This window comes from Rutidosis leptorrhynchoides, chromosome 10 (genome assembly GCF_046630445.1).
Source record: "Rutidosis leptorrhynchoides isolate AG116_Rl617_1_P2 chromosome 10, CSIRO_AGI_Rlap_v1, whole genome shotgun sequence".
Classification (NCBI taxonomy): Eukaryota; Viridiplantae; Streptophyta; class Magnoliopsida; order Asterales; family Asteraceae; genus Rutidosis; species Rutidosis leptorrhynchoides.
The window spans coordinates 40741994-40765978 of NC_092342.1; the positions used below are offsets into that span (position 1 = coordinate 40741994).

General features: G+C 34.3%; 1 protein-coding gene across 1 annotated transcript; it reads left to right on the forward strand.

Moving 5' to 3' along the window:
- Positions 1-20260: 20260 nt before the first annotated feature.
- Positions 20261-21556, forward strand: LOC139870213 (uncharacterized). The gene has a single exon (XM_071858050.1). It carries the CDS (start codon positions 20261-20263, stop codon positions 21554-21556), a length of 1296 nt encoding a protein of 431 aa, XP_071714151.1.
- Positions 21557-23985: the final 2429 nt, after the last annotated feature.

Below are 23985 nucleotides of genomic sequence, written 5' to 3' on the forward strand. Positions count from 1 at the left end.
CGACTGCGTGTAAACCAAGGTTGTACTACTTTGTTAACAATTACGCCAATTACCCTTGAATGTAATTCACCCCTGTTTCAACAAGTCTATTAACTATTAATGAAATGTCCCGTTCTTATTGATTAAAAACGTTCCATATTAATTGATTTCGTTGCGAGGTTTTGACCTCTATATGAGACGTTTTTCAAAGACTGCATTCATTTTTAAAACAAACCATAACTTTTATTTCATAAATAAAGGTTTAAAAAGCTTTACGTAGATTATCAAATAATGATAATCTAAAATATCCTGTTTACACACGACCATTACATAATGGTTTACAATACAAATATGTTACATCGAAATCAGTTTCTTGAATGCAGTTTTTACACAATATCATACAAACATGGACTCTAAATCTTGTCCTTATTTTAGTATGCAACAGCGGAAGCTCTTAATATTCACCTGAGAATAAACATGCTTTAAACGTCAACAAAAATGTTGGTGAGTTATAGGTTTAACCTATATATATCAAATCATAATAATAGACCACAAGATTTCATATTTCAATACACATCCCATACATAGAGATAAAAATCATTCATATGGTGAACACCTGGTAACCGACATTAACAAGATGCATATATAAGAATATCCCCATCATTCCGGGACACCCTTCGGATATGATATAAATTTCGAAGTACTAAAGCATCCGGTACTTTGGATGGGGTTTGTTAGGCCCAATAGATCTATCTTTAGGATTCGCGTCAATTAGGGTGTCTGTTCCCTAATTCTTAGATTACCAGACTTAATAAAAAGGGGCATATTCGATTTCGATAATTCAACCATAGAATGTAGTTTCACGTACTTGTGTCTATTTTGTAAATCATTTATAAAACCTGCATGTATTCTCATCCCAAAAATATTAGATTTTAAAAGTGGGACTATAACTCACTTTCACAGATTTTTACTTCGTCGGGAAGTAAGACTTGGCCACTGGTTGATTCACGAACCTATAACAATATATACATATATATCAAAGTATGTTCAAAATATATTTACAACACTTTTAATATATTTTGATGTTTTAAGTTTATTAAGTCAGCTGTCCTCGTTAGTAACCTACAACTAGTTGTCCACAGTTAGATGTACAGAAATAAATCGATAAATATTATCTTGAATCAATCCACGACCCAGTGTATACGTATCTCAGTATTGATCACAACTCAAACTATATATATTTTGGAATCAACCTCAACCCTGTATAGCTAACTCCAACATTCACATATAGAGTGTCTATGGTTGTTCCGAAATATATATAGATGTGTCGACATGATAGGTCGAAATATTGTATACGTGTCTATGGTATCTCAAGATTACATAATATACAATACAAGTTGATTAAGTTATGGTTGGAATAGATTTGTTACCAATTTTCACGTAGCTAAAATGAGAAAAATTATCCAATCTTGTTTTACCCATAACTTCTTCATTTTAAATCTGTTTTGAGTGAATCAAATTGCTATGGTTTCATATTGAACTCTATTTTATGAATCTAAACAGAAAAAGTATAGGTTTATAGTCGGAAAAATAAGTTACAAGTCGTTTTTGTAAAGGTAGTCATTTCAGTCGAAAGAACGACGTCTAGATGACCATTTTAGAAAACATACTTCCACTTTGAGTTTAACCATAATTTTTGGATATAGTTTCATGTTCATAATAAAAATCATTTTCTCAGAATAACAACTTTTAAATCAAAGTTTATCATAGTTTTTAATTAACTAACCCAAAACAGCCCGCGGTGTTACTACGACGGCGTAAATCTGGTTTTACGGTGTTTTTCGTGTTTCCAGGTTTTAAATCATTAAGTTAGCATATCATATAGATATAGAACATGTGTTTAGTTGATTTTATAAGTCAAGTTAGAAGGATTAACTTTTATTTGCGAACAAGTTTAGAATTAACTAAACTATGTTCTAGTGATTACAAGTTTAAACCTTCGAATAAGATAGCTTTATATGTATGAATCGAATGATGTTATGAACATCATTACTACCTTAAGTTCCTTGGATAAACCTACTGGAAAAGAGAAAAATGGATCTAGCTTCAACGGATCCTTGGATGGCTCGAAGTTCTTGAAGCAGAATCATGACACGAAAACAAGTTCAAGTAAGATCATCACTTGAAATAAGATTGTTATAGTTATAGAAATTGAACCAAAGTTTGAATATGATTATTACCTTGTATTAGAATGATAACCTACTGTAAGAAACAAAGATTTCTTGAGGTTGGATGATCACCTTACAAGATTGGAAGTGAGCTAGCAAACTTGAAAGTATTCTTGATTTTATGTAACTAGAACTTGTAGAATATATGAAGAACACTTAGAACTTGAAGATAGAACTTGAGAGAGATCAATTAGATGAAGAAAATTAAGAATGAAAGTGTTTGTAGGTGTTTTTGGTCGTTGGTGTATGGATTAGATATAAAGGATATGTAATTTTGTTTTCATGTAAATAAGTCATGAATGATTACTCATATTTTTGTAATTTTATGAGATATTTCTTGCTAGTTGCCAAATGATGGTTCCCATATGTGTTAGGTGACTCACATGGGCTGCTAAGAGCTGATCATTGGAGTGTATATACCAATAGTACATACATCTAAAAGCTGTGTATTGTACGAGTACGAATACGGGTGCATACGAGTAGAATTGTTGATGAAACTGAACGAGGATGTAATTGTAAGCATTTTTGTTAAGTAGAAGTATTTTGATAAGTGTATTGAAGTCTTTCAAAAGTGTATAAATACATATTAAAACACTACATGTATATACATTTTAACTGAGTCGTTAAGTCATCGTTAGTCGTTATATGTAAGTGTTGTTTTGAAACCTTTAGGTTAACGATCTTGTTAAATGTTGTTAACCCAATGTTTATAATATCAAATGAGATTTTAAATTATTATATTATCATGATATTATCATGTATGAATATCTCTTAATATGATATATATACATTAAATGTCTTTACAACGATAATCGTTACATATATGTCTCGTTTAAAAATCATTAAGTTAGTAGTCTTGTTTTTACATATGTAGTTCATTGTAAATATACTTAATGATATGTTTACTTATCATAGTATCATGTTAACTATATATATATATCCATATATATGTCATCATATAGTTTTTACAAGTTTTAACGTTCGTGAATCACCGGTCAACTTGGGTGGTCAATTGTCTATATGAAACATATTTCAATTAATCAAGTCTTAACAAGTTTGATTGCTTAACATGTTGGAAACATTTAATCATGTAAATATCAATCTCAATTAATATATATAAACATGGAAAAGTTCGGGTCACTACAGTACCTACCCGTTAAATAAATTTCGTCCCGAAATTTTAAGCTGTTGAAGGTGTTGACGAATCTTCTGGAAATAGATGCGGGTATTTCTTCTTCATCTGATCTTCACGCTCCCAGGTGAACTCGGGTCCTCTACGAGCATTCCATCGAACCTTAACAATTGGTATCTTGTTTTGCTTAAGTCTTTTAACCTCACGATCCATTATTTCGACGGGTTCTTCGATGAATTGAAGTTTTTCGTTGATTTGGATTTCATCTAACGGAATAGTGAGATCTTCTTTAGCAAAACATTTCTTCAAATTCGAGACGTGGAAAGTGTTATGTACAGCCGCGAGTTGTTGAGGTAACTCTAGTCGGTAAGCTACTGGTCCGACACGATCAATAATCTTGAATGGTCCAATATACCTTGGATTTAATTTCCCTCGTTTACCAAATCGAACAACGCCTTTCCAAGGTGCAACTTTAAGCATGACCATCTCTCCAATTTCAAATTCTATATCTTTTCTTTTAATGTCAGCGTAGCTCTTTTGTCGACTTTGGGCGGTTTTCAACCGTTGTTGAATTTGGATGATCTTCTCGGTAGTTTCTTGTATAATCTCCGGACCCGTAATCTGTCTATCCCCCACTTCACTCCAACAAATCGGAGACCTGCACTTTCTACCATAAAGTGCTTCAAACGGAGCCATCTCAATGCTTGAATGGTAGCTGTTGTTGTAGGAAAATTCTGCTAACGGTAGATGTCGATCCCAACTGTTTCCGAAATCAATAACACATGCTCGTAGCATGTCTTCAAGCGTTTGTATCGTCCTTTCGCTCTGCCCATCAGTTTGTGGATGATAGGCAGTACTCATGTCTAGACGAGTTCCTAATGCTTGCTGTAATGTCTGCCAGAATCTTGAAATAAATCTACCATCCCTATCAGAGATAATAGAGATTGGTATTCCATGTCTGGAGACGACTTCCTTCAAATACAGTCGTGCTAACTTCTCCATCTTGTCATCTTCTCTTATTGGCAGGAAGTGTGCTGATTTGGTGAGACGATCAACTATTACCCAAATAGTATCAAAACCACTTGCAGTCCTTGGTAATTTAGTGATGAAATCCATGGTAATGTTTTCCCATTTCCATTCCGGGATTTCGGGTTGTTGAAGTAGACCTGATGGTTTCTGATGCTCAGCTTTGACCTTAGAACACGTCAAACATTCTCCTACGTATTTAGCAACATCGGCTTTCATACCCGGCCACCAAAAATGTTTCTTGAGATCCTTGTACATCTTCCCCGTTCCAGGATGTATTGAGTATCTGGTTTTATGAGCTTCTCTAAGTACCATTTCTCTCATATCTCCAAATTTTGGTACCCAAATCCTTTCAGCCCTATACCGGGTTCCGTCTTCCTGAATATTAAGATGCTTCTCCGATCCTTTGGGTATTTCATCCTTTAAATTTCCCTCTTTTAAAACTCCTTGTTGCGCCTCCTTTATTTGAGTAGTAAGGTTATTATGAATCATTATATTCATAGATTTTACTCGAATGGGTTCTCTGTCCTTCCTGCTCAAGGCATCGGCTACCACATTTGCCTTCCCCGGGTGGTAACGAATCTCAAAGTCGTAATCATTCAACAATTCAATCCACCTACGCTGCCTCATATTCAGTTGTTTCTGATTAAATATGTGTTGAAGACTTTTGTGGTCGGTATATATAATACTTTTGACCCCATATAAGTAGTGCCTCCAAGTCTTTAATGCAAAAACAACTGCGCCTAATTCCAAATCATGCATCGTATAATTTTGTTCGTGAATCTTCAATTGTCTAGACGCATAAGCAATCACCTTCGTTCGTTGCATTAATACACAACCGAGACCTTGCTTTGATGCGTCACAATAAATCACAAAATCATCATTCCCTTCAGGCAATGACAATATAGGTGCCGTAGTTAGCTTTTTCTTCAATAACTGAAACGCTTTCTCTTGTTCATCATTCCATTCAAATTTCTTCCCTTTATGCGTTAATGCAGTCAAGGGTTTTGCTATTCTGGAAAAGTCTTGGATGAACCTTCTGTAGTAACCAGCTAGTCCTAAAAATTGGCGTATGTGTTTCGGAGTTTTCGGGGTTTCCCACTTTTCAACAGTTTCTATCTTTGCCGGATCCACCTTAATACCTTCTTTGTTCACTATGTGACCAAGGAATTGAACTTCTTCCAACCAAAATGCACACTTTGGAAACTTAGCGTACAATTCTTCCTTCCTCAATACTTCTAACACCTTTCTCAAATGTTCACCGTGTTCTTGGTCATTCTTTGAGTAAATAAGTATGTCATCAATGAAAACAATGACAAACTTGTCAAGGTATGGTCCACACACTCGGTTCATAAGGTCCATGAACACAGCTGGTGCATTAGTTAAACCAAACGGCATGACCATAAACTCGTAATGACCGTAACGTGTTCTGAAAGCAGTCTTTGGAATATCATCTTCTTTCACCCGCATTTGATGATACCCGGAACGTAAGCCAATCTTTGAATAAATAGACGAGCCTTGTAGTTGATCAAATAAGTCGTCGATTCTCGGTAGTGGGTAGCGGTTCTTGATGGTAAGTTTGTTCAACTCTCGGTAGTCGATACACAACCTGAATGTACCATCTTTCTTCTTGACAAACAAAACAGGAGCTCCCCACGGTGATGTGCTTGGTCGAATGAAACCACGCTCTAAAAGTTCTTGTAATTGGCTTTGTAGTTCTTTCATCTCGCTGGGTGCGAGTCTGTAAGGAGCACGAGCTATTGGTGCAGCTCCTGGTACAAGATCTATTTGAAATTCAACGGATCGATGTGGGGGTAATCCCGGTAATTCTTTCGGAAATACATCAGGAAATTCTTTTGCGACGGGAACATCATTGATGCTCTTTTCTTCAGTTTGTACTTTCTCGACGTGTGCTAGAACAGCATAGCAACCTTTTCTTATTAGTTTTTGTGCCTTCAAATTACTAATAAGATGTAGCTTCGTGTTGCCCTTTTCTCCGTACACCATTAAGGGTTTTCCTTTTTCTCGTATAATGCGAATTGCATTTTTGTAACAAACGATCTCCGCTTTCACTTCTTTCAACCAGTCCATACCAATTATCACATCAAAACTCCCTAACTCTACTGGTATCAAATCAATCTTAAATGTTTCGCTAACCAGTTTAATTTCTCGATTCCGACATATATTATCTGCTGAAATTAATTTACCATTTGCTAATTCGAGTAAAAATTTACTATCCAAAGGCGTCAATGGACAACTTAATTTAGCACAAAAATCTCTACTCATATAGCTTCTATCCGCACCCGAATCAAATAAAACGTAAGCAGATTTATTGTCAATAAGAAACGTACCCGTAACAAGCTCTGGGTCTTCCTGTGCCTCTGCCGCATTAATATTGAAAACTCTTCCACGGCCTTGTCCATTCGTGTTCTCCTGGTTCGGGCAATTTCTAATAATGTGGCCCGGTTTTCCACATTTATAACAAACTACATTGGCATAACTTGCTCCGACACTACTTGCTCCGCCATTACTCGTTCCGGCACCATTTGTTCCTTTCGTTCTATTAACCCCTGGTCCGTAGACCTCACACTTCGCCGCGCTATGACCATTTCTTTTACACTTGTTGCAAAATTTGGTGCAGAACCCCGAGTGATTCTTTTCACACCTTTGGCATAGCTGCTTCTGATTGTTGTTGTTGCGGTTATTATTGTTGTTGGGATGATTGTTGTAGTTGCTGTTGTTATTATTGTTGTTGTTGTTGGGCCGTTTGTTGTAGTAGCGATTGATGTTGCGATTGTTGGGATAATTGTTGCGATTATTGTTGTAATTGCTGTTGTTGTTGTATTGGTGATTCTTATCACCGTTTTCCTCCCACTTTCTTTTGACTTGCTTCACATTGGCCTCTTCAGCAGTCTGTTCTTTAATTCTTTCTTCAATCTGGTTCACGAGTTTGTGAGCCATTCTACATGCCTGTTGTATGGAGGCGGGCTCGTGTGAACTTATATCTTCTTGGATTCTTTCCGGTAATCCTTTCACAAATGCGTCGATCTTCTCTTCCTCATCTTCGAATGCTCCCGGACACAATAGGCACAATTCTGTGAATCGTCTTTCGTACGTGGTAATATCAAATCCTTGGGTTCGTAACCCTCTAAGTTCTGTTTTGAGCTTATTGACCTCGGTTCTCGGACGGTACTTCTCGTTCATCAAGTGCTTGAATGCTGACCACGGTAGTGCGTACGCATCGTCTTGTCCCACTTGCTCTAGATAGGTATTCCACCATGTTAACGCAGAACCTGTGAAGGTATGCGTAGCGTACTTCACTTTGTCCTCTTCAGTACACTTACTTATGGCAAACACCGATTCGACCTTCTCGGTCCACCGTTTCAATCCGATCGGTCCTTCGGTTCCATCAAATTCCAAAGGTTTGCAGGCAGTGAATTCTTTGTAGGTGCATCCTACACGATTTCCTGTACTGCTAGATCCAAGGTTATTGTTGGTATGTAGCGCAGCCTGTACTGCGGCTATGTTTGAAGCTAGAAAAGTACGGAATTCCTCTTCATTCATATTCACGGTATGTCGAGTAGTCGGTGCCATTTCCCCAATTACCGACTCCGTCACTTGTGGAAACGTTTTGTTTAATAGTTGTAGCCCGATGTTCTTGTTCTCCCTTTGGTGAGAAGCGAACATTACTAATCCGTAAGCATAACATGCTTCTTTATGTTGCATGTTAGCCGCTTTTTCTAAATCACGAAGTCCAATATTCGGATATATTGAGTCAAAATAATTTCTTAACCCGTTGCGTAAAATAGCATTTGGGTTCCCCGCAATATATGCGTCAAAGTAAACACATCGTAACTTATGGGTTTCCCAATGTGATATCCCCCATCTTTCAAACGAAAGTCTCTTATAAACCAAGACATTCTTGGAACGTTCTTCGAATGTCTTACAAACTGATCTCGCCTTAAATAGTTGTGCCGAGGAATTCTGGCCGACTCTAGACAAGATTTCATCAATCATGTCTCCGGGTAGGTCTCTTAAAATATTGGGTTGTCTATCCATTTTGTGTTTTTATACTGTAAAATAGACAAGAGTTAGATTCATAAAAAAAAATATACTTATTAATACAAGCAATTTTTACATATATCATAAAGCATAAGCACACTATATTACATATATTTCACCACACGAATACAACTATCTTATTCCGACTCGCTTGTTTCTTCTTCTTCGGTTTTGGTTCGTTTTGCCAAGTTTCTAGGGATATATGATGTTCCCCTAATACGAGCCGTCGTGATCCACATTGGTTTAGAAAAACCTGGTGGTTTAGAGGTTCCCGGGTCATTGTTACAACTTAAGGACTTCGGGGGTTGACGATACATATAAAGTTCATCGGGGTTGGAATTAGATTTCTCTATTTTTATGCCCTTTCCCTTATTATTTTCTTTTGCCTTTTTAAATTCAGTTGGGGTAATTTCTATAACACCATCGGAATTCTCGTCGGAATCCGATTCATCGGAGAATTGGTAATCCTCCCAATATTTTGCTTCCTTGGCGGGAACACCATTGACCATAATTAACCTTGGTCGGTTGGTTGAGGATTTTCTTTTACTTAACCGTTTTATTATTTCCCCCACCGGTTCTATTTCTTCATCCGGTTCCGATTCTTCTTCCGGTTCCGATTCTTCTTCCGGTTCCGACTCTTCTTCCGGTTCTTCTTCGGGAACTTGTGAATCAGTCCACGAATCATTCCAATTTACATTTGACTCTTCATTATTATTAGGTGAGTCAATGGGACTTGTTCTAGAGGTAGACATCTATCACATAATATCAAACGCGTTAAGAGATTAATATATCACATAATATTCACATGTTAAAAATATATAGTTTCCAACAAAATTTATTAAGCAATCATTTTTCAAGTAAACACGGTCGAAGTCCAGACTCACTAATGCATCCTAACAAACTCAATAAGACACACTAATGCAAAATTCTGGTTCTCTAAGACCAACGCTCGGATACCAACTGAAATGTCCCGTTCTTATTGATTAAAAACGTTCCATATTAATTGATTTCGTTGCGAGGTTTTGACCTCTATATGAGACATTTTTCAAAGACTGCATTCACTTTTAAAACAAACCATAACCTTTATTTCATAAATAAAGGTTTAAAAAGCTTTACGTAGATTATCAAATAATGATAATCTAAAATATCCTGTTTACACACGACCATTACATAATGGTTTACAATACAAATATGTTACATCGAAATCAGTTTCTTGAATGCAGTTTTTACACAATATCATACAAACATGGACTCCAAATCTTGTCCTTATTTTAGTATGCAACAGCGGAAGCTCTTAATATTCACCTGAGAATAAACATGCTTTAAACGTCAACAAAAATGTTGGTGAGTTATAGGTTTAACCTATATATATCAAATCATAATAATAGACCACAAGATTTCATATTTCAATACACATCCCATACATAGAGATAAAAATCATTCATATGGTGAACACCTGGTAACCGACATTAACAAGATGCATATATAAGAATATCCCCATCATTTCGGGACACCCTTCGGATATGATATAAATTTCGAAGTACTAAAGCATCCGGTACTTTGGATGGGGTTTGTTAGGCCCAATAGATCTATCTTTAGGATTCGCGTCAATTAGGGTGTCTGTTCCCTAATTCTTAGATTACCAGACTTAATAAAAAGGGGCATATTCGATTTCGATAATTCAACCATAGAATGTAGTTTCACGTACTTGTGTCTATTTTGTAAATCATTTATAAAACCTGCATGTATTCTCATCCCAAAAATATTAGATTTTAAAAGTGGGACTATAACTCACTTTCACAGATTTTTACTTCGTCGGGAAGTAAGACTTGGCCACTGGTTGATTCACGAACCTATAACAATATATACATATATATCAAAGTATGTTCAAAATATATTTACAACACTTTTAATATATTTTGATGTTTTAAGTTTATTAAGTCAGCTGTCCTCGTTAGTAACCTACAACTAGTTGTCCACAGTTAGATGTACAGAAATAAATCGATAAATATTATCTTGAATCAATCCACAACCCAGTGTATACGTATCTCAGTATTGATCACAACTCAAACTATATATTTTTTGGAATCAACCTCAACCCTGTATAGCTAACTCCAACATTCACATATAGAGTGTCTATGGTTGTTCCGAAATATATATAGATGTGTCGACATGATAGGTCGAAACATTGTATACGTGTCTATGGTATCTCAAGATTACATAATATACAATACAAGTTGATTAAGTTATGGTTGGAATAGATTTGTTACCAATTTTCACGTAGCTAAAATGAGAAAAATTATCCAATCTTGTTTTACCCATAACTTCTTCATTTTAAATCTGTTTTGAGTGAATCAAATTGCTATGGTTTCATATTGAACTCTATTTTATGAATCTAAACAGAAAAAGTATAGGTTTATAGTCGGAAAAATAAGTTACAAGTCGTTTTTGTAAAGGTAGTCATTTCAGTCGAAAGAACGACGTCTAGATGACCATTTTAGAAAACATACTTCCACTTTGAGTTTAACCATAATTTTTGGATATAGTTTCATGTTCATAATAAAAATCATTTTCTCAGAATAACAACTTTTAAATCAAAGTTTATCATAGTTTTTAATTAACTAACCCAAAACAGCCCGCGGTGCTACTACGACGGCGTAAATCTGGTTTTACGGTGTTTTTCGTGTTTCCAGGTTTTAAATCATTAAGTTAGCATATCATATAGATATAGAACATGTGTTTAGTTGATTTTATAAGTCAAGTTAGAAGGATTAACTTTTATTTGCGAACAAGTTTAGAATTAACTAAACTATGTTCTAGTGATTACAAGTTTAAACCTTCGAATAAGATAGCTTTATATGTATGAATCGAATGATGTTATGAACATCATTACTACCTTAAGTTCCTTGGATAAACCTACTGGAAAAGAGAAAAATGGATCTAGCTTCAACGGATCCTTGGATGGCTCGAAGTTCTTGAAGCAGAATCATGACACGAAAACAAGTTCAAGTAAGATCATCACTTGAAATAAGATTGTTATAGTTATAGAAATTGAACCAAAGTTTGAATATGATTATTACCTTGTATTAGAATGATAACCTACTGTAAGAAACAAAGATTTCTTGAGGTTGGATGATCACCTTACAAGATTGGAAGTGAGCTAGCAAACTTGAAAGTATTCTTGATTTTATGTAACTAGAACTTGTAGAATATATGAAGAACACTTAGAACTTGAAGATAGAACTTGAAGATAGAACTTGAGAGAGATCAATTAGATGAAGAAAATTAAGAATGAAAGTGTTTGTAGGTGTTTTTGGTCGTTGGTGTATGGATTAGATATAAAGGATATGTAATTTTGTTTTCATGTAAATAAGTCATGAATGATTACTCATATTTTTGTAATTTTATGAGATATTTCTTGCTAGTTGCCAAATGATGGTTCCCACATGTGTTAGGTGACTCACATGGGCTGCTAAGAGCTGATCATTGGAGTGTATATACCAATAGTACATACATCTAAAAGCTGTGTATTGTACGAGTATGAATACGGGTGCATACGAGTAGAATTGTTGATGAAACTGAACGAGGATGTAATTGTAAGCATTTTTGTTAAGTAGAAGTATTTTGATAAGTGTATTGAAGTCTTTCAAAAGTGTATAAATACATATTAAAACACTACATGTATATACATTTTAACTGAGTCGTTAAGTCATCGTTAGTCGTTATATGTAAGTGTTGTTTTGAAACCTTTAGGTTAACGATCTTGTTAAATGTTGTTAACCCAATGTTTATAATATCAAATGAGATTTTAAATTATTATATTATCATGATATTATCATGTATGAATATCTCTTAATATGATATATATACATTAAATGTCTTTACAACGATAATCGTTACATATATGTCTCGTTTAAAAATCATTAAGTTAGTAGTCTTGTTTTTACATATGTAGTTCATTGTAAATATACTTAATGATATGTTTACTTATCATAGTATCATGTTAACTATATATATATCCATATATATGTCATCATATAGTTTTTACAAGTTTTAACGTTCGTGAATCACCGGTCAACTTGGGTGGTCAATTGTCTATATGAAACATATTTCAATTAATCAAGTCTTAACAAGTTTGATTGCTTAACATGTTGGAAACATTTAATCATGTAAATATCAATCTCAATTAATATATATAAACATGGAAAAGTTCGGGTCACTACAATTAATCCAGTTCCGTGTCCGGTAAAATGAATAATTATTGGTATTTATAGATATCCCGCCCACCGTACCCAGTCAAGCGTATGTGGTTATATATAAATACGTCGAATTATAAGTTTGTATATTAAATTAACAAGGTATTGTTTAGTTAATATAAAACCCATTAATAGCCCATAGTCTAATTTCCACAAGTGTCGTTCTTTTATCCAAACCCCAATTATGGTACAAAGCCCAATTACCCAATTTTTATATTTTTAGCCCAACATCATGATTACTTCGGTATTAAATAAGCATAATAATAACTTAGCTATAAGACATTAATGAAAATAATATAAACATAACTTACAATAATTAAAAATAGCGTAGCGTTACACGGACAGAATTTCGACTTACACCCTTACAACATTCGCTAACATACCCTTATTATTAGGATTTAAAATGAAAATGAAAATTAAAATATAAATTATATATATATATATTTACGTATATTGAGAGAGAGATAGATTATATGATGATTTTTTACGATCAAACTGCGTTTGCTTTTATAGGCAGTTTTTGAAATTGGGGCTCCGCGAGTCGCGGAATTTTTCTACTTCAAACTCCGCAAGTCGCGGAGTTCGTAAAACCAGCTCACACCATTTTGTCTTTTAATTTGCCGACGGTTTATATATAATATAATATATATATTAATTTTAAGAATTAATTATATATTATATTATATTCATGTGCATAGTTGACTTGTAATTTTTAGTCCATTGCGTCGAGCGTTGAGAGTTGACTCTGCTCCTGGTTCCGGATTTTCGAACGTCCTTGCGTACAATTTAATATCTTGTACTTTGCGTTTTGAATCTTGTACTCTTGAAATTTCGAGACGTTTCTTATCAATAATTGGAACCTCTTTGATTGTATTTTGTACTTTTGAGCTTTTTGGTCGTTTGCGTCTTCAATTCGTCGAATCTGTCTTTTGTCTTCACCTTTTATTATTTAAACGAATATTACTTGTAAATAGGACAATTGCAACTAAAAGCTTGTCTTTCTTGAGGAATAATGCTATGAAATATATGTTCGTTTTTAGCATTATCATTGACCAATAGTGAATGTATGTTTATAAGAGTTATGCCCTATAAATGTGAAACTTGTGTTGAACCCAAATTAACGAGATCATCTTCGGTTGAACGAATAATCGGAACCCTTTCTATGGTCCACACCGATGTGTGTGATTTGAAATCAATTCCAATGAGTAATGGTAACAAGTACTTCATTATGTTTATCGATGATAGCATGAAGTATTATTATGTTTGCTTGTTGCAAAGTAAAGATGAAGCAATTGAGGAGCTTTATTTCTTATAAAAACGAAGTTGAGAATGAACTTGAACGGAAAATTAAGGTTGTTAGTAGTGATAGAGGTGGTGAATATGTCGCACCTTTTGTTGTTTTATTTTTCTTCATGAATTCACTACACCTTACTCACCCCAAGCGAACGAGACTATTGAACGAAAGAATATAACCTTGAAAGATATGGTGAATGCCATGTTGGTAAGTTCTGGTGTAAGCCATTAAATGTGGGGGAATGTCATCCTATCACCAAACTATCTTTTAAATAAGATACCCCAAAAGAAAAGGGATGAAACCCTATACGAAATATGGTGGAATAGAAATCCATCCTATGATTACCTCAAAGTGTGGGGGTGCCTAGCAAAGGTAGTTGTTTCACTATCTAAGTATAAAAGATATGATCAAAGACTGTTAACTGCATATTTATCGGATGTGCTGAACACTATTGTCCTTATCGCTTCCTTGTGCATGCATCCAAGATTTTGGATATAGACAAAGATTCGATAATAGAATTGAGAAAATTTTCATTCTTTGAAAATGTATTTCCATACATAACAGATCAACGTGAAGTTCGTCTAGAATAGGCGAGAAAGTGTTCAAGATGAGACACCTAATGAGCTAGTTCAATAGGAATTAGTATAATTAAAGGAACTTCCTCGATAAATGGCATACACATTATGCTTATAGAGGAATTAAGACTGAATGTATAAAAGATATACATGATATTTGAAACCCTCTTAAATGGTATATTTAAGATGCTATTTATATATATCAAGTCGATTTTGTCATTATACAAGGGATAAGCTATGACATTCCTTATGAGAAAGGCTATGGAGAATATGAATGATGCGTCTTTTATTCTAAAGCTTTGGACATAATGTCTATGGAGTACTAGACTTTGACTTGTTAATGATGATCATCTGCAGAGATCAATTAACAACTAATATTTCATTATGTTGAATTTATTTAAAGAAAAAATCGCTTTCATTCAGTAATAAAAGCATTTGGTATATTGTGAACCAGATTTGTAAACATCACTGATGATATGAATTATTCCATTTATGTGGGATTATGATATTGAAGATAATTATTATATAAATATGTTAATCTTTATTATATTATTATTATCTTGAGATTTGAATTATCTAATCAGAATTCAGATGTGAAAATATAATTTGAGTGCGAGAACTTTGTTAAGTTTTCTAAATTCGATGTCTCTAGGTCAAACCTAGAATATACTAAGAATTGCTCAAATGTATTTAAATATGGATCACAAAAGATGTAAATCTTATGTGTGGGCATTTGAACGCTTCATTGATTAGAATCATATTAGATATACATGATTATGATATTAAGTTGCAAGACATGTGGGGGAAGCTTTATAAGGATAAGTGGTAACCCTAGTTGGTTGTGTAAAATGAACACAGTAGCTTGAAAATGTGGAGGTGTCTTGCATTTTGATAGAGGTTGAATCTTGCATACAATAAGTAGGTGTTACCCTTTGAACTTTCGCTTGTGAAAACGCACTTAGTCTACTGGATCTGAGTAGACGACGATGTCTTTAAACTCGTCTTCTGTTTGTGTAGGCGACAATACGCTTCACACAAGACTCTTCCTGACAACTTCAAGTCCTCATAGTATGTTCGTTTTAGTCATGAACATTAGCCTGGTTCTGCGAGAGCTTATCAAGTATTGTGCCCCAACAATACCCTTCGAAGCGACCCCACTTCTCTCTCACATAGGTGATACGCATGGTTAATTCAGTTGAATCATTAAAAGCCATGGGCTTATCCTCTTACATGTCACTTTTAAGAATGGACTAGGAAGTTTACTCTTAATTAGTAAATTCCTTTTAAAAGTGTAGGGGTTGCTAGTTTAGTAATTATCTCCCCCACAGTGACCGTCGCCAATTCATACCAGTAGGTTGTCCTATTGAACTCAGATCTTGGGATCTCCAGTCAACTGAGTTAGGTTTTCCTTCATATAAACTTAGCCTTTCAGGGGCTTCAGTCCCATTCCCACGCACGACTCATACACTAACTCTCTGCTTAATCCTTTTGTCAGTAGATCCGCAATATTATCCTTTGACTTCACATAGTCAATAATGATAATTCGTTTAGAGATTAGTTGTCGTACTTTATTATGTCTACGTCTCATATTTTTATTCATACCATTACACATTGTGATATGAGCTCTACCAATTATCGATTGGCTATCACAATGTATACTTATGGCCGATACCAGTTTAGGCCATCTTGGTATATTTTTAACGGATTGACGTAGCCATTATACCTCTTCACCAGCTTTATCTAAAGCGATGAATTATGATTCCATCGTGGGTCTAGCAATAATCATTTGTTTACACGATTTCCACGAAATAGCCACACTTCCAAGTGTGAATACATATCCACTTGTCGCTCTGGAATCATACAATTCCAATGAGATGTACTAAGATCACTCTTGTATCTACTCAGCTTGCTTACAACATATGTTAAGTCGAATCGAGTACAACTCATTAGATACATTAGAACGCATTATCATGTATCATGTTTTTGCTATCAAAATGCAAGACACCTCCACATTTTCAAGCTACCGTGTTCATTTTATACAACCAACTAGGGTTACCACTTATCCTTATAAAGCTACTGTGTTCATATATAGCTAATATAATTCTAATCAATGAAGCGTTCAAATGCCCACACATAAGATTTACATCTTTTGTGATCCATATTTAAATACATTTGAGTAATTCTTAGTCATATTCTAGGTTTAACCTAGAGACGTCGAATTTAAAAAACTTAACTAGGTTATCGCACTCAAATGTTATTTCCACATATGAATTATGATTAGGTAATTCAAATCTCAAGATAATAATATAATAAAGAATGTCATCTTTATATTTATAATTATCTTCAAAATCATATTCCACATAAAATGGAATAATACACATCATCAATGATGATTACAAATCTGGTTTCACAATATACTAAATGCTTCTATTACTGAATGAAAGTGATTTTGTCTTTGCATAAATTCAACACAGTGAATATTAGTTGTTAATTGATCTCTGCAGATGATCATCACTAACAAGTCCCAGTCTAGTACTCCATAGACTGTACGTCCAAAGCATTAGAATAAAAGACTCATCATTCATATTCTTCGTACCTTTTCTCACAAGAAATATCATACCATATCCCTTGTATCATGACAAAATCGACGTCACATACTTAAACACCGCCTTAAATATACCATCTAAGAGGGTTTAAAATATCATGTATATCTTTTCATACATTCAGTATTAGTTCCTCTATAAGCATAATGTGTATGTCATTTATCGAGGAAGCTTCTTTAATTATACTAGTTCATGTTTAATTAGCTCATTAGGTGTCTCATCTTGAACACCTTCTCGTCTATCCTAGGCGATCTTTCACGATCATTTGTAATGTATGGAAATACATTTTTCAAAGAACGAAATGTTTCTCAATTCTATTATCGAAGCTTTGTGTATATCCAAAATCTTGGATTTTGCACAAGGAAGCGATAAGCACTACTGTGTTCAACATATCCGATAAATATGCAGTCCATAGTCTGTGATCCTATCTTGTGTGCCGTAGGTAGTGGAACATCTACTTTTATTAGGCACCCCCACACTTTGAGGTATTCATAGTATGGTTTCTATTTTCACCATAACTCATATGGGGTTTCATCCCTATTCTTCTGAGGTATCTTCTTTAAAAGATAATTGTCCTATAGAATGACATCCCCCACATGTTCTGATTTACACCAGAACACACCAACATGGAAATCATCATGTCTTTCAAGGTACTATTATTTCGTTCAATAGTATCATTCGATTGACGTGAGTAAGGTGCAGTGAATTCAGCAAAAGTTCAACATATTCTCGTTCAATAGTATCATTCGATTGACGTGAGTAAGGTGCAGTGAATTCAGCAAAAGTTCAACATATTCACCACCTCTATCACTATGAACGACCTTGATTTTCTGTTCAAGTTGATTTCAACTTCAATTTTATAAGGAATAAACATATCTATTGCTTCATCTTTACTTTTCAACAAGTAAATATAACAATACTTCTTCTATCATCAATAAACGTAATAAAGTATTTGTTTTCATTCCTCGTTGGAAAGGATCTTAAATCACACAGATTAGTGTGGATCAAACCAAGTTTTCTTGTTCAATCAATAAGAAAGATGATCTCGTTAGTTTGACATCAACACAAGTTTTCAGATGTATAGGGCATAACCCTTTTAGATATACATTCACTCTTGGTCAACATGACCTTTTGAACATATATTCCAAATTTTTTTAAAAAAAATTCAAACTTGCGAAATTTGTTCAACAACCATCCGGACACCAGATACCTTACAAATTTCAGGAACATACAACACATTATTCAATGTGAGTTCCTATCCAGAAGTATATTTTTTCAGGATCATCACTCTGAAATATAACTAAAATAAACTGTTTTAGTAAAACAGAAAAATTTCAGTTAGCAAATACCACGTGAACTAAATTAATTTAGGTTTTCAACCCAAATAAAAGTTTAATTTTACCGTGAACAAACTGAGTTAAACCAAACATGTTTCAACTCAACTAGGTTAAACCAATCAGGTTTCAACCAAATAGGTAAACCGAGCAGGTTCAACCTAAACAAGTAAACCAAATAGGTTTAAACCCAACCGGGAAACCAAATATGTTTCGACCCAAACAAGCAAACCAAACAAGTTTATACTCAAACGGGTAACCAAACAGGTATCACCTTAAAAGCGTTTCAACTCAAAGGGGTAAACCGAACATGTTTCAACCCTACAGTTAAACCAAGCAGGTTTAAACATAAACATGTAAACCAAACATGTTAAAACCAAAAGGTTTATACTAAATGATTAAACTAAACTGTTTCAACAAAACCAGTTAAACCAAAAATGTTTAAGCCCAACTGTTAAACAAACAAGTTTAAATCCGATTTAATAACAGTCTAAAACTGTCCGAATACTGTCCCGAAGACAGTCTATAACCAGTGTCTAATACTGTCTTGAAACAGTTCGAAATCAGTCTGGAAACGGTCCGAAGACTGTTCGAATACACGTTATAGAATGATCAACTTGCGCACAAGTAATCTGAATGATTTCAAACCTGAACCGAGCTCACAATTTGAGCATCACTTCCCCCTTCAGTAACTTGGAAAGCGGTTCTAATCAAGAATCTTGCAAGGTTCGGTCAAGAACCTCGCAAGGTTCGGTCAAGAACCTAGCAAGGTTCGGACAAGAATCTCGCAAGGTTTGGTCAAGAACCTCACAAGGTTCAGTGTGATCTAATAAAAGAACATCTTTTATTATCAACGCTTAAAGTTCACACCTGTGAACTTCCTTTCTATGTACTCAGCATATTAAACATATCTAATATTCAATATCATGTACCAAGTAATCACAAGATAAAAAGTTTAAAAACGTGCACATGTTTAAAGCAAAAATTTAGCTTCACAAGTCCTTCACACATAACAGTTTATCAAGATATATCGATCATACATAAATACTTGGTATAAATAGTTTATATTAACTCATATTATAACATTTAAATCGAAATCTAGTCCATTCCTAGTCCATTCCTAGTTTGGTGCAAAATTAATTTGGAAATTAAGTAAATGCGGGAGATAATTTTTAGGTATGAGATTATAAGCATCTTTAATACGGTGAATTGACTAAATGGGTGGAGGGTTGCAGAACGTCTATTAGTTATGTAACGTAAATTCTAGAATCATTTTAACCATATATTAAGTTAAATACAAAGAATATATATAATATATAAAACGTCCACTATCTATTCTGATGAGGATATTTCATAATTCCAATATATTCCAAATCAAGATAACTCTAAACTTAATAGAGTATGTATCGATTATACAAATAGCATAAATATATATAGCATAAAATATATTGGAACACATAGACCATTAGAGCATCCGGTGTGGAGGGGTGATTCCCGGCGTCGGAATCCGATTTCGGCCTAACTGACGGTCGCACCACACCAGCCCGGCGTCGGTGCAGCGTCGACCAGCCCGACGTCGGGTGCAAGACTTTGGTTTGTTGATGGTTTTGTGGGACCCGTTTCAAAAATTTAGCCGTTAGACTTCGGGTTTTTTTCTTAAAATAACATATTAAACCTCTATATATACGCACACAAATCACAATCTATACACTCACACAAACCTCACTTCTCTCATTTTTTATACAATCAAAAAAATAGTTTATAAAATACAATGGCTTATTCATCTTTCGACGATGAGTATACTATGCTTGCACTAGAAATGTTAGAGGGCGATCAAAGTGATGAGGGGGATAGTTCTAATGTTCATTTAACGCGACGCTATATCAGACGTGATCACCATGAAGCACATGATCGCCTCATAAGAGACTATTTTGATGAACGTCTGAAGTATAGCGAAGTGGAGTTCAAACGTCGATTTCAAATGAGGAGACGTGTATTCATCCAAATTATGGAAGGTATATTAAATTTTTCTGCAAATCATTTACCTAAATATTTTGAATGGTTTCATGTTAGACCTGATTTCCGTGGCGAGTTAGGCATTAGTACACATTTAAAAATAACGGCGGCACTTCGTCTGTTGACATACGGTTATGCACCCGATGCGTCAGGCGAGTATTTACAAATGTTGGAACGTGTAGCTCGTGAAAGTTTACAGAATTTTACGAAATGTATTACTGTTTTATATTCAAATGATTATATGCGGGAGCCTACTCGTGAGGACATGGAACGTTTATACGAGGTTCATGAGGAAAATCATGACTTTCCCGGCATGCTAGGTAGTGTAGATTGTATGCATTGGGTTTGGGGAAAATGTCCGGTTGCATGGAAAGGCCAATTTAAGCGAGGAGATCATAGTCATCCAACTATTATGCTTGAAGCCGTTGCCTCGTATGATAATTGGATATGGCATGCTTATTTTGGGGTTGTTGGGTCAAACAATGACATAAATGTGTTAAATACCAGTCCTTTGTTCGAATCGATGCTTAATGATAATTTCCCAGACATCCCTTATGCTATTAATGGTGTGGAGTACAAAAGGGGTTATTATTTAGCGGATGGGATTTACCCTCAATGGGCATCGTTTGTTAAAGCGTATTCGAGTGCAGCAAATCCCAAGAGTAAATACTTTTCACGCAAACAATCTAAGGCAAGAAAGGATGTTGAGAGGACTTTTGGTATTTTACAAGGACGTTGGCATATACTACAACAACCTGCAAGGGCTTATTCTTTGAAGGCTATTCAAAGAATTATGTATGCATGTATCATAATGTATAACATGATAGTTGAAGATAATGGGTTCAACATTTCTGAGAATAATTGGGTGTATAAACCGGTTCAGAACATGCAAACTACTTGGTACGATAGATGTGAAGAGTATAAAGCCAGGACGAAGGAATTACATGATCGAGAGGTGCATGAACGTTTACGAGGCGATTTAGTCAAACATGTTTGGGCTATTCGAGCTCAGGAGGAGGAAGAGGAGGCGGAGGATGAGGGGAAAGAGTGAAATTGGTCGAACATCTTTGGGCTATTCGAGTTACAAATAACGTCTTTATTATGCATTGTATTTTTATTTTGTAGTTTAATTTTTAATTATGTAACTTTTTTTATTATTAATGAAGTTTATTTTGTGTTAATATTGTTTATTCAAATAATTAAATTAATTTTAGAAAATAATTAACATACAATATTTTCTATTTCCAAGACACTGAACTGGCATTCTTCCCAATTCCCCTGTTTTTTCACCAATGTCAGTTTTCAGTGTTAGTCCAGTCAGCGTCCAGTCATTAGCAAGACACTGAACTAACACTGAACTGACGCGTCACCACACCCAGGGCTCTTATATATGAGATTACATACATCAAGTTATACATATAAATTTGCATACAGCAGCAAACAATTTTGTTTTGACTATATAACATGCAAACAGAATAAATAAAAACATATATATGTATCACATGTTAATCGATCCGGTTTATTACATATGCTTATATATGATACGAAACAATCACGAAGTCATACTGACATACGTATATATAAACACCAAATTAAATAACATTCTGTATCTAGCCACATATTAATACACTAATGACGATCATCATGATTAGAATTAAAAAAAAATCAGTCGTATAATGACTTGTTTATCATGCATATGATTAATCGGTTTCGCGGAACACGAATCTGTTTAAGTTTGTAGGTAAAATATACAGGAAACTGAAACAATTATACATATTATCGCAAACATAATAATCATATAAGAAATATGTATAATAAATAATCATAATAAGAACGAAAAGATAGAACGATCTAACCGATTTGAAGGTTGAACCGGACTTGTGTTTAACACAATTGTAGCGACCCGACTTTTTCGACTTATATTTATACTTATACTTTCCCGAATTTGAGTATACATGCGTACTGAGCTAGATAATATTCTGGAGTCATTATCCATACTAATTACTTTCGTCAATACTTTACAACGTGTCATTAAGTGATTAATTACTTAACTTGATCCTTGAATGCTTTTACGACGGTTAGTGTCGCTAGTCGTTTAGAACGAGCTACGTACTTGGTACATGTTAACTTTAACGACCCGTCAAGTACACTTGACGACCGTCATTACCTTGGTCCCACAGCTTTATCATAACTCTAAATGAATTTAATAAATAACCTTGCATTCTTTATTTAAAAATGATTTCCTATAAAGGAAACCTACCCAAAATATGTAAGTTTAGAAAAACCATACATAAGCACCTAACCAAAAGTTGACCAAAACAAAGTCAACAAGTTGATGTAAAAAATAGAATGCAAGTTAATGTTTTACAAAAGCTGCCATCATAAATATGCAGACTCACTAAGCACAGCGGAAGCAATCAATCATGAACCTGAGAATAAAACATGCGAGTAAACTGTCAACAAAAATGTTGAGTGAATTATAGGTTTAATATTGCAAACAATATTTAAATTAAACCATAAAAATTTATATTTGAAAACATACTCATTTTGGACCACAAAATTATATGCTCGAAAACATATAAAAATATTATTCCATTAACCCGTGAGCCACCTGGTAATCACTTAACCATTTCCATACCCTTACCAAAAACAATAATATACACTGAACAGGTGTATCTTCAAAAATAACGAAGTACTAATACATTCTACTTATAAACTGCTAGTGTGACGAGCACGAAATGGGGCTGTCAGGCTCGATAGATCTATCCATAGGATTCGCATTCACTAGTAGAAACCAGTGATTACAATTACCAGATTAGGGAATATTTTCGTTCGACTTACAATGAATAATTTAAACCAATTTCCACTTGTGTCCAATATATAAGATAAATTGCATGTATTCTCATCCCAAAAGATTTAAAATAGAAAAATAGGACTATAACTCACCTTAACGAAAATGAAGTAACCACACAAAAATGAGAACTGCAAATGAATTAAGTGATCAAGAATGATCACAACGTTGACCCTATAAATAAAGCAGGTCGATATAAATAACTATCTTAGGTCAAGTCTTAGTATGATAGCTATAGTACTTGTTGCAAGTAGGCATAGAACAACACTCAGTATGCTTCGGTTTGATCAGGACAGCGTAAGGACACGTACTTTCTATTTTTAGAAAATTTCTATTTTTAGCAGGTTTTCATTTTTGAAAAGTTTCTATGTTAGGAAAGTTTCTATATTTAGGAAGTTTTCATATTTAGAAAGTTTGTATTTTTAGAAAGTTTATAAGTTAGGAAAGTTTCCTTAATTAGAAAGTCAACAAAAGTCAACTAGTCAATCGAAAGTCAACTCAAAAGTCGACCTTGGTCAAACATAGTCAAACTTAATTTTTAAAGTATAAGTTATAATAATAATATAAGTTATAATGTTATTTAAAGCTATATATGTATAATTATGTCATAACATAAGTTTAGTTAAATT